The sequence below is a fragment of the Solanum stenotomum genome, chromosome 12 (assembly GCF_019186545.1).
Source record: "Solanum stenotomum isolate F172 chromosome 12, ASM1918654v1, whole genome shotgun sequence".
Taxonomy (NCBI): Eukaryota; Viridiplantae; Streptophyta; class Magnoliopsida; order Solanales; family Solanaceae; genus Solanum; species Solanum stenotomum.
In genome coordinates, this window is record NC_064293.1 from 32,093,212 (window position 1) to 32,106,522 (window position 13,311).

The 13,311-nt window shown below is 30.4% G+C and overlaps 1 protein-coding gene across 1 annotated transcript; it reads right to left on the reverse strand.

Annotated features, from left to right (window-relative positions):
- Positions 1-11,337: 11,337 nt before the first annotated feature.
- On the reverse strand, positions 11,338-12,219 carry LOC125848883 (ninja-family protein AFP3-like). The gene is made up of 3 exons (XM_049528832.1): positions 12,080-12,219; positions 11,907-11,997; positions 11,338-11,758 (listed from the first exon to the last, which is right to left on the reverse strand). The coding sequence occupies exons 1-3, from the start codon at positions 12,131-12,133 to the stop codon at positions 11,511-11,513; spliced, it is 393 nt and encodes a 130-aa protein (XP_049384789.1). The 5' UTR covers positions 12,134-12,219; the 3' UTR covers positions 11,338-11,510.
- Between the last annotated feature and the right edge of the window lie 1,092 nt (positions 12,220-13,311).

Here is a 13,311-nt window from a genome sequence, read left to right on the forward strand (position 1 = left end):
GTTAGCGAAATCTAAAAAATGAGAAAGTTAGTGAATTTCAAACTAAAAAATTATAAAATAGACATAGAAAAACTCCATGAAAGTTTCAGGGCGGATAAATCATTTACGCCATTTGGGAGATTATAAAGGAGAAGATTCCAGGGTGGTGCAAAGGTAGAAAAAATGTGAAGGGGTATTCCATTTCCGTGGGTTAAGTGAAATGAAAAAATAGCGTGAAACGAATTGCATGAGGAAGTGACATGTGGAAGATTGTAGGAATACCATAACCCACATGATTTATGAAGGACTTTGGAAATTGTTCCCAAAAGGTTACTGATCAAAAGTGACAATTGTTAGTTGTAAACTTATTTTTATAACTTTTGTTTACCACTTTAAAAAGAGGAAAACGTTAATTAAATGTATTTTTCTACTTTATTTTATTAGACAAATTTATTAAATGTTATATTATCTGATTATTTTTTACTTTTGGCATTTAACCTGAATAACATAAAATAAATAACATAAATCTCACTAGTTAAAAATTTAATTATGAGCCTTTTCGTGAGTTTTTTTTTCCAAATTATCATTCGTGCAAAATTTTGGTCCCAATATACATGTATTTCGGATAAATGAGGTTCATAATTAGTTGTAAATAGCCAAGTGTATTCACATGTCTCTGACTCTCTCGCCCGCAAGCTCTTTTCCTATCTATATTTCAGAATGTATCTGATAGCAAAAATACATATATCTAGGTGTATCTAATTTGAAATCTGATATGAAACTATTAATAAATGAGGCAATATGTAATCATTTCAAACTATTGGGATAATGTTGTAAAACAAGAAAAAAATGAAGGAATACTTAAACAAGAAAGTAAGGCAAAGTGTGATGGAAAGTATAAAGTTGAGAGCCTTATTTTAATCTCTTCAATTGTGTCTTTCTTAAGGGTGAAGAAGACCCTTTTATAAGAGGTAAAAATCATCCGTTTACTACCTTAACCAAAATACGTTAGTAATCTTTAATTCTTACATTAGATTAATACATGCATTGCGTTAGGTTGAAGAAAAGAAACATCCATATTAAATGGATTTGTAACACTCCCCCTTGGATGTTTATAGCTAATGTGTCTCGTTAAAACCTTACTAGAAAAAATCCAGTGGGAAAAAGCCTAGTGAAGGAAAAAGAGTACACACATCTTGTAATACGCCTTGAGTGCTGCCTCATTAAAAAACTTACCAGGAAAACCCAATGGGACAAAACCTTGACTAAGGGAAAAAGAGTAAAGCATGTATTTTACTCTCCCTGATGAAAATTTTATTTGATATCTTGGAGACGACGCATTCCAATCTTATATCTTAACTTCTCAAATGTTGACGCTGGCAATGCCTTAGTGAATAAATCTGCAAGATTATCACTCGAACGAATCTGTTGAACATTTATCTCACCATTTTGTTGAAGATCATGTGTGAAAAAGAACTTAGGTGAAATATGCTTTGTTCAGTCTCCTTTGATATATCCTCCCTTTAATTGAGCTATGCAAGCAGCATTATCTTTATACAATATTGTTGGAATCTTTGTTTGCACAGAAAGACCGCATAATTGCAAAATGTGTTGAGTCATTGATCTTAACCATACACACTCACGACTGGCTTCATGAATAGCTATTATCTCTGCATGATTTGAAGAAGTAGCAACTATTGTTTGCTTCATCGAACGCCATGATATAGTTGTACCTCCATATGTGAATAAATAGCCTATCTGAGATCTAGCTTTATGTGGGTCAGGCAAATATCCCGCATCTGCATAACCGATCAATTCTGACATGGATGTATTAGAATACAACAGCCCCATATCAATTGTTTCTTGAAGATATCTGAATATATGTTTAACACCTTTCCAATTTCTTCTTGTTGGACAGAAGCTGAATCTCGCCAATAAACTAACTGAGAAGCAAATATCTGGTCGGGTATTGTTGGCAAGGTACATTATTGTCCCGATAGCACTGAGATATGGTGTTTCATCACCAAGAATCTCTTCATCATTTTCTTGAGGTCGGAATGGATCTTTATTTATATCAAGAGATCTCACAACCATCGGGATACTCAATGGGTGTGATTTATCCATGTAAAATCGCTTCAAAACCTTTCCAGTATATGATTGATGGATAAATATTTCATTTGTCAAATGTTCAATCTGAAGGCCAAGACAAAATTTTGTCTTACCAAGATCTTTCATTTCAAATTCTTTCTTCAAACACTCAAAAATTTTTGAAAGCTCTTTAGGAGTTCCGATGATGTTCAAGTCATCAACATAAACAAATATTATTACAAATTCAGATTTTGACCTTCATATAAAAATACAAGGACAAATAGGGTCATTCTGATACCCTTCCTTTAACAAGTATTTGCTAAGACGATTATACGACATTCACCTTGATTGTTTCAATCCATATAAGGATTTTTGAAGCTTTATTGAGCAATTTTCTTTTGAATTTTTATATGCTTCAGGTACTTTTAGTGCTTCAGGGATTTTCATAAAAATATTGTAGTCTAGTGAGCCATATAAATAGGTTGTGACAACGTCCATTAGATGCATTTCAAGCTTTTCATGAACAGTCATATTTATTAGATACATGAAGGTAATTGCATCTACCACAGGAGAATATGTCTCCTCATAATCAATGCTAGGCCTTTGTGAAAAACATTGTGCCACAAGTCGTGCTTTATATCTTACGACTTTACCATTTTCATTGCGTTTTCACACAAAAATTCATTTGTACCCCACTGGCTTAACACCTTCAGGTGTTCGGACTATTGGTCCAAAAACATCACGTTTTTCAAGTGAAGCCAATTTTGTTTGAATTGCTTCTTTCCATTTTGTCCAATCATTTCTCTGTCTAAATTCATTGACAGATCTTGACTCCAAATCCTCATCTTGTTGCATTATTTCAACTGCAACATTATAGGCAAAAATATTATCCACCACAATATTATTTTGATTTCACGTTTTTTCTCGTCGAGACATAATTTATAGAGATTTCCTCATTCTCATTATTTTCAAGTACATGGATCTCTTCTTTGGTGTCATCATTTATTATGTCTCGGAGCTCTTCATGAGCAATTGCCTCCACATTATGATCATTTTGATCATTTATTTCTTTTCTTTTTCGAGAATTTTTATCCTTGGAACCAATTGGTCTACCACGTTTTAAGCGTGGTCCAGACTCATTTGCCTTAACATTTTGTCCTATTGGGACATCAACTCGAACTTGAGCATTAGCACCTGGGATATATGATTTAGTAACCCGTGAAAGGTTAGTAAATGCATCCGACAGTTGATTTGCAATATTCTGCAAATAAATTATCTTTTGAACTTCTTGCTCACATTGATTGTTTGAGGGTCTAAATGAGACAGTGAAAGTGAATTTTAATCTATCTCATTTCCCAACTATTTTTGTTTTCCCCCTAATGTTGGGTATACTGATTCATCAAAATAACAATCAGCAAACCTACCGTAAATAAATCTCCAGTTCTAGATTTCAAATATTTTATAATAGAACGAGATTCATACCCAACATATATTTCCAACCTTCTTTGGGGACCCATCTTTGTGCGTTGTGGTGGAACAATTGGAACATATACTACACAACCAAAGATTCTAAGATGGGAAATGTTTGGCTCCTGACCAAAAACAGTTGTAATGGGGAGATGTCATGATAACTGGTTGGCCTTATGCGTACAAGTGTCGCTGCATGCAAAATAACATGCCCCCAAATTGAAATAGGCAACTTTGTTCCCATCAACAATGGCCTAACTATCAATTGAAGACGTTTAATCAATGACTCTGCTAAACCATTTTGAGTATGAACATGTGCAACAGGATGTTCAACTGTTATTCCAGTGGACAAACAATAATCATTAAATGCCTGAGATTTAAACTCACCAGCATTATCAAGACGAATCATTTTTATTGCATAATCTGGAAATTGTGCTTTTAACCTTATTATTTGATCCAACAACCTCGCAAAAGCCATATTGCGAGTTGATAATAAGCACACATGAGACCATCTTGTAGATGCATCTATCAAGACCATATAATATTTAAATGGTCCACATGCAGGGTGAATAGGTCCACATATATCACCCTGTATCCGTTCTAGAAATGCAGGAGATTCCACCCCAACCTTAGCCACGGATGGTTTGATAACCAATTTTCCTTGTGAACCAGCAGCACAAGAGAATTCCTTTGATTGAAGAACATTTTGGTTCTTCAAAGTATGTCTATGTGAATTCTCAATTATTCTGCGCATCATATTATAATCGGGATGGCCCAACCGGTCATGCCAAATGATAAAATCATTAGAACCAGTAAACCTTTTGTTTACCACGGCATGTGATTCAACTGTATCGATATTTGTATGGTACAACCCAGAAGAAAGTGCAAACAATTTTTCATGCACAATTTTCTTCTCTGTATTTATTGTAGTAATATAAAGGTATTCAACATTTCCTTCATTCGCAGTCTCAACATGATAGCCATTTTGGCGAATAACCTTGAAACCTAACAAGTTTCTTTGAGACTTACTACAATACAATGCATTATCAATTACCAATAATGTTCCTCCAGGTAGTAAAAGGCCACACTTCCAGAGCCCTCAATCAATTTTACTATCGGATATTGTATTAACATATGCCTTTTTCATTACCAAATGAGAGAAATATTTCTTTTCTCTTAGTATCGTATGAGTTGTAGCACTGTCCAGAAGGCACATATCTCCATTACTCATCTTGGATCCAACTGAAGACTGAAAATTTTTATTTATCTGACTCGGAAAGAAAATTGATTAACTTTTTAGGGAAAAAGATAATTTCCGAATTAAGTAGGTCTTAATTGGTTAGAGACTCGTGCTAATAACGTGAAACAAGAGGAAAATGCAGGAATACTTAAACAAGAAAGTAAGGCAAAGGGTGATGGAAAGTATAAAGTTGAGAGCCTTATTTTAATCTCTTCAATTGTGTCTTTCTTAAGGGTGAAGAAGACCCTTTTATAAGAGGTAGAAATCATCCGTTTACTACCTTAACCAAAATACGTTAGTAATCTTTAATTCTTACATTAGATTAATACATGCATTACGTTATGTTGATGAAAAGAAACATCCATATTAAATGGATTCGTAACAGATAATAATTAGTTAATAAGGTAAGAATGTTTGTGTAATTATGATGTTTTTTCAACTTAATGCTCCCTCTAGTCCATGTTAAGTGAATTGTTGGGATATGACATATTTTTTAAGAATTTTTAAGAAAAATATTTTAGTACATAACTAATTAAAATGTTACTTTCTGTTAGGGTTTTGCCCTGATTTTCTTACCATAATTTAAGATTTATTTTTCCTTAAAGAAAAGACAAAACATTAACATAAATGTTTTTACTTTTCCTGAAAGGAAAATATAATATTCTTCCATGTTTAGTTTATTCTCTCCTTTTAGGACTCTTTTTCTAGTAAGAAAAGATTTTAGGACTCTATAAATATAGGTTTGTTTCTTCTAACACAAAACAATAACATCCACAATGTAGTCGTTTAAGACTTTTGTTTATGGAGAGATTTATTCTCTCTAAAGTTTCAATGTTTTTCTTTATATTAGTTTTGATATAATAATATTTTGATTTTTAGTATAAGTTTTTGTTATTTGATTTATCAACCATATGATTTGCAAATTGCAAACTTCCGCATGACGCCCTAATCACCCTTCATAACCCAACACTTTCCACTATTGTTCTTTAGATTATTTTCAAACTATTCTCCTATAAAATCTAAAGTAGTTAAGAACCTCATTAAATGAAGTATATATATGAAAAATGTCTCAATAATTCTCTTAAGCTTCGAACAATTCACTTATATTATACTATGAAAAAATTCTCAAAAATTCACTTAATAAAGACTAGAAAAATAATAAATATACATCTTTTAACAAATTCTCATAAACTGGCCACAATGATTTTGTGTTAATGGTGTAGAAGTTAACGAGTTTAAGGATTTCTGAATTAGGTTTGCTTGCTAAATTTGAAAAATAATGTGTTAAATTTATTTTATTTATATTTTAGGGTTTAGGGTTAACTAATTTAAAATATTCTTAAATTTTCAAGCTAGGTATTTAAATCCAACTTAAATTCTTGATATTAAATTTATAGATTAAGAGGCGGAGGAAGAAGAGGAACGTATCTAACGTATCAAGGGTTAAGTGGAATGACTCTCAGGAGATGGAGGAGAAATTAAGGACAACGGGGATTGATGATAGTAATAAGGACTGCTAATAGTAGTGAAAACTACTTGCATTAGAGAAGTAGTGTTGGAATTAGGGGTGCTCATGATTTGGATAAAAATCGATTCAAACCGAAAAATCAAATCAAACCGATTTAATTTGGGTTTTGGTTTGGTTTGGTTTTAGATTGTTAAGAACCGATAGTATTTGGTTTGGTTATGGTTTTGTTTGAAAAAAGTCGAAGAAATAAGCGAACCGAACCAACAAGTTATATACATAAATTTTATTATTATACATACATAATATATTATATTCATAAACAATTTTAAAGATTTTATATATGTTTCATCAAAATTTATTTATAATTTACTTACGAAAGAAAAAATGTCCAAGGTGAGAACATTTTTCTTATTGCTTTCATGTATATGAGTGTCTATGGAAATTCTTTGTGGGACTGAAAATGTCATTGCCTCTTCCTTCTATGCCAAATAGTGAATTTTGAAGTTTTATTCAGTCAATTCAATGATCGAAAGTTCTATAATGCCAGTCATTCTAACTATTTTTTTTGTTTGAATGGATTGTTGTCACTTTTTTCACGTTTTGAATGAATTGTTTCTTTTATTTTTATGTATGGTTAATAACCGAATAACCGAACCAAACCAAACCAAAACCGAAAACAACCAAACCGATAAATATATATTATATTTGGTTTGGTTTGGTTTGGTTTTGATAATTTTAAAACCGATTAAGTTGGTTTGATTTTGATTTTGACCAATAACCGACCCAAACTAAACCGTGAACACCCCTAGTTGGAATGTTGTTGGATAATATTTATAGACACAAAAGGGATTGATTTGTGGAGTAAAGAGGTGGAAGGAAAATTAGTGGAAGCCAAGAAGGATCCTTATAGAAAGTTGTTGGTGAGTAGTGAAGAAGCCAAAAAGGTCAAACAAGAAAATATATAAAGTGGTGGGGAAGAAAGTGAAGTTAGCAGTTACAATGACTAAAATGGTAACTTCTAAACACTTGTATGGAGAGTTTCATTATAGAGGAAGAGATAAGAAGGTATATAGGCTCATCAAGTAAAAGAGAGGAAGACCCGAGATCTAAACTAAGTGAAGTATATTAAAACAAGAAAATAAAGGTATTGATTGAAAAAACACACACTCATAAAAGGAAGCTAAATCTAAGATTAGAAACATATACCAACTTATCAATATTTATATTATAAATACAACAAAAAAGTGATAAAATGACTACTCTTTTTATCATCATCATCAACTACTAATAACATAAGTTTTTGCTAGTTTAGTGTCACCTTCATTTGTTACATCAATCAAAACTTTACAAAATACATCATTTATAACTGACATTGAACTTATAACTGACATTGAACATCACCCGCTCACTATTGTGTCTTGCCATTATTCTTATTGTCTTAAGTTTGTCCTATATTTAGTATGTCCAATTATCTAATTTCAGTTATAAAAGATTGTTCCTTTCACCAGAATTTTTTCGACACATTCAAATAACTTGTTGATTTACTTTAATCTCTAGCACCATCAAAAAAAGTTTATTTTTCTTAATCCATTTAGGAAGAAATGTTTTTGTTTCTATTGAAATTTGATATGCAACTCTAACTTACCTCTTGACCTTAAGGGTAGGCTTTCTTTTTTTTTCTTTTCAGAACTTAATGATATTAACAACCAAATGAAGGGGACATAAAGCCTAAACTCCTTTTACATCTTAGGACAAGAAAGATTCGAGTCCAGAAGCAAAATGGCAACAAAAATTTTCGAAAATTTTAAAAGGGCAACTCAATTATTCATGAAATCAAAAGGGCAACAATTTGCAACGGCATTTAAATCAGGGTTTAAAAAAGGCGCATAAACCCATAAGCCTTACAAGGCGCAACAACTTTTAGCCTTGTAAGGCTCAGCCGCCATGAGCCTTACAAGGCGCAAGACTGTCAGCGCCTTGCAAGCTATTTATTTTATTTCATTTTAAAAAAATCGTTTAGCTGTTATTAATATTTATTTTGTATTGTAATATTTACTAGAGTTGATGATTATAAAATTTGCATAGGATTTTTAATTTATACATAATTAATCATAACATATAATCATGGTGTGACTCAACTAGAAAGTAATATATTCATTTATTTTCCTCATTTTTTATCCTTTTCTCTCATTTTCTTATTTTAAAAAGAAAGTTCGTTTTCTTCTTTTTAAAATGTATATAAAATAGTAATGGTAACATTGATATCAATTAAAATTGGCCTAAATAATTTTATAAATTCTTAGTTAATGAAACAGTTACAATACCAATAAAGTAAACGTACATTGTTTCTTCAAACGGAAAAATAAAATAAAAATACCTATTTAACTCAAAATCATAGCACGTGATTATATATTATGATTAATTATGTATAAATTAAAAATCATAGCACGTGATTATATTACAATACAAGTATCTATGTATATAAATATTCTACTATATACAAATTTGACAATCACACAAACCTCAATCTCTTTTTGCTCATATCCTTTTGTACTGTTTTTTTTAAAAATAACTTGTACTGTTTATTTGCAAAGCTAGTGAAGCAAATATCCAGCTAATGACATTGTGTTGTCATTTTTATGTATGCTGTTTGAAATTAGCTACAAACACAATTCTCTCTCTAACTTTACTCTCTCTCTCTCTCTTCAACGGCAATCTCACCGGTAACGGCTAATTTTGACGGAGCTCAGGATGAGCTTCAACATTAATCCCTCTTGCTACAAACTCCCAAATCTTTAACAACATCAATAAGGCCCATTTTAACCAGATCCAAATTCCCACTTCTGGTTATATGCATTATAAGGGTTCTTTGGGAGGTAGAGTTCAGGGTTATGAGAAGAACAAGATTAAACTCCAACCAAGGAAGCATGAGATCCTCAAAGGGAAACCAGTGGTCACGTTCACTAATTAACTTTGCTATTTATTGTGTAATAATAATTTTTCTATTTAAATATTAATAACTTTTTTGATTATTTGTATATAATTAACTTTGCTATTTATTGTGTAGTTATATCTATATAACATAAAAAAAAAAAAAAAACTATAGCTATTTATTTTAAATGTATATTAATGTTTGTCATATTTTGTAGTTTGTCCAAACTTGGGCTTAATAATATACGTATTAATTACCACATAATTGTCAAATTTAGCAAGATCAAATAAAAGTCGTAATTTGAAAAATAAACTTAAAATATTCTAAAACACTTAACAATAAACCTCAATACATAAAGAACATAATTAATTTAAGGAGTTTCAACACGTACTTTCAAAATTTATTAAGAAATGAAAATCCTAAGTTAAAAAGAAAACTTACAAACCCTTAAAAAAGTTAACCCCAAACCCTATAATTAACACATAAATACTACAAATTTTACGAGAAATAATAAAATATTACATAATAAAAAAGGATGATTAGAAAATGACATATCTACGACATTTAATCCTAAAACTGGGCATCTAGGCTTTGTCCAGGAAGAATGAGCCATTAATATGTGGAAAAATTATTTAAATACACATTTTATTTTACTATAATCTCTAAAATTTTCTACCATTTTAAAAAATTACAATAATCTCATCTCGAATATATCTTTATCCCCTCTCGGATACATCCCTCCCATTAAGTAATGTATCATTCACAATCAGTGAACTATGTATCCGCAGGTTTCCTGATGTATCCGATATCCTATAATTTTAAGAAATTTTTGTAATTTGAGAATCAATAGAGATATATATGATGTAATTAGCTCTTAACACTATGATATTTATGTAATTTTATAATATACCATATAGCACTTCATTAAAATTATTGTAGATGGTCGATATGTTAATCATTGTGGCCCATTTTGAAAAATAGTCAGCTACTTTGTTGACTTCTCTAAAATAGTGAGTGACATTAACATGATTCTTATTAATGCGAACGATAGTTTCTTTAATAAATAATAATGATAATAATAATAATTAAAAAAAAATAGTTTCTTCAATAATGGTCCTCAAGTTAAGGTTCTGAGAAGTCCTGCTTTGCATCAATGTCAACTATAATCTTGGAATCCATTTCAACACTAAGCAAGAAATAAAAACTCAAAAATAACTTCAAACCCCTTAAAAAAGTTAAAACTCCAAACCCTAATTAACACATAAATATTGAAAATCTTACAAGAGAGGAACAAAAACAGACATAGTTATAAAGGGATAATTAGAATTGACATTTTTATAATATTTAGACAAGCTAGGCGAGATAAATGATATAGGTTGGTGATATTCACTCGCACGATACTCATTTCCTCTCTCACACGTCGATGAACAAGTAAAATGTTTTGGAAAAATGAGTTGGAATTTAATGAATTGCTTAGCTTACTGGCCTGAAATTGTGCAAATTAATTTTAAACAAACTTATTATACATAACCATATTAGTTACATAGTGAAATACTTGCTTTGAATTTGTGATAGAAGAATTTCCTAACAATATATACAAAAAATAAGGGATATCTAAAAAATAGTTTAGGCCATTAAATTACGATAATAAGTTCATATTTTTTTTCAAAAAATCTTTTACGACATTCAAAAACACGTAGAAAATAAGAGAAAATGCTAGAAATGAAATTTTAATCCTTCATATTATCTATGAAAGATAAATCAGAGCACTCATCAATCCATTTGTCTGGATTCAAAATTATAGAACTATAACAAATTCTATTCAGATCAATTAAATTATAATTTGTTTTTCTAACTCATTTTCCATAAGGTTCGTACTTGCACAGGCTTGCCATCCTCTGATCTCGTTAACACATAATTGTCAGATTTAACAAGAAATAGAAATTCTAACTCAAAAAATAAACGTAGAAAAACTTTAAGTAGTAAATACCAAATCCTAACATATAACTAATATCAAGTGTTTCAATACCTATTTTCAAAATGTAGCAAAAAATGAAAATCCCAAGTTGAAAAATAACTTAGAAACCCTTCAAACCTGTTAGTTGCTTCTAATTAAAGCTCAAATAAACATTGCATAGAAAAAAACAAGTAGAATAACCGGAAAATAACCTTAATATAGCTTTGATGGAAGAGACTTAGTCTTCTACAACAAAATAAAAGATCAAATAACAACGATATCAAAGCTAAGGCCTTTTTGGGCAATAGCCATTGAACTTATTTAGAACAACAAAGGAAAAGATCAAATAACAACCATATTAAAGCAGCTAGTCCATTTTTCAGGCAAGAACTATATCTATATGCTTTAAAGGGTTTTCAACGTCACCTCCACCACCATGTTTGACAAATTCAGCTGGGGTCAGAAAACTAGCATGACAAGCACAAACTATCTTTAGATCTTCTCTCCTCACAGACGAGTATAATAAGTATCCTTTAGTCTTCTTTCCATTTGGTCCATCATAAAAAACACAAGGCATGGAGTGCAAGAACTTCCTCAGCTTCTCTCCAACTTCTTTAGCACTTTCCCCTGACAACATCCGTGATTTCTCATTAGTAATTTTGAGAAACTTGAAAAAGCTAATTGTTATCATTTTTCGTGAACTTACACTTATTTTTTAATTAAGTAAATAAAAAGTGCTTCAATGAAAGAATAAAAAGGAAGAAATTTTTTATACATCCATTAGGTGGTTGTTGGGATTCAAGCTGAGTCAAATTTGAAGCAACACTTCTTTGTGATCCACTTGATCCACCTGAAAACAACAAAGAAGAATTTTCATTTGTTATTGATGATGAATGGTTCAATATCTTCAATTTTTAAGAGTTGAACTCTCAAATTACCGATCAACCCTAAATTCAGCTCCACATTCCTCAAGTTTTCTCTATTTTCTTCAGTTTTCTCCATATTAGCAAAATCTAAAAAATAGAGAGTTATTAAATTTCAAACTAAAAAATTATAAAATGGACATAGAGAAACTCCATAAAAGTTTCAGGGTGGAGAAACCATTAGGCCATGGGAGATTATAAAGAAGAAAATTCCAAGGTGTGAAGGTAGAAAAAATATGAAGGGGTATTCCATTTCTGTGGGTTAAGTGAAATGAGAAAATACCATGACCCACGTGATTTAGAAATGACTTTGGAAATTGCTCCCAAAAAGTAACTGATCAAAAGTGACACATGTTATTTGTGAATTCATTTATTTATAAAAAAAATTTACCACTTTAAAAAGAGGAAAAGGTTAATTAAATGTATTTTTCTACTTTATTTTATTGGATAAATTTATTAAATGTTATATTATCTAATTATTTTTACTTTCGGCATTAATAATCTAAATAAGGTAAACAACATAAATCTCACTAGTTAAGAATTTAATTATGTGCTTTTTCGTGAGTTTTTTTTAAAGTATAGTTCGTGCAAAATTTTGGTCCCAATATACATGTATTTCGGATAAATGGGGTTCACAATTAGTTGTAATTTATTTTAGATATATTATATCCAAGTGTATTCGCAAGGATCTGACTCTCTCACCTGCCTCTTTCCCGATCTGTATTACACAATGTATCTGAGAGCAAAAATATATGTATCTAGGTGTATCTAATTTGAATCTGATATTAAATTATTAATTAGTAAGACAGTGTGTACTTATTTCAAACTATAAGGAGAATACTTAGTTAATAAGGTATGAATGTTTGTGCAATTATGTCTTTTTTCAACTTAATACGATCCCTCTAGTCTAGTTAAGTGAATTGTTGGCATACGACACATTTTAAAAAATAGTTTAGTACATAACTAATTAAAATGCTACTTTCCACTATTATTATTTAGACCATATATTTTCGAACTATTCTCCTATAAAATGTATTAGTTAAGAGCCTCATTAAATGAAGGATAAATATGAAAAATGTCCCAACAATTCTCTTAAACTTTGAACAATTCACTTATTTTAAATAATGAAAAAATTCTCAACAATTCACTTAATAAAGATTAGAGAAAATAATAAATATATCTTGTTTAACAAATTCTCATAAATTGGCCACAATGATTTTGTGTTAATGGTGTTGGAGTTAATGAGTTTAAGGGTTT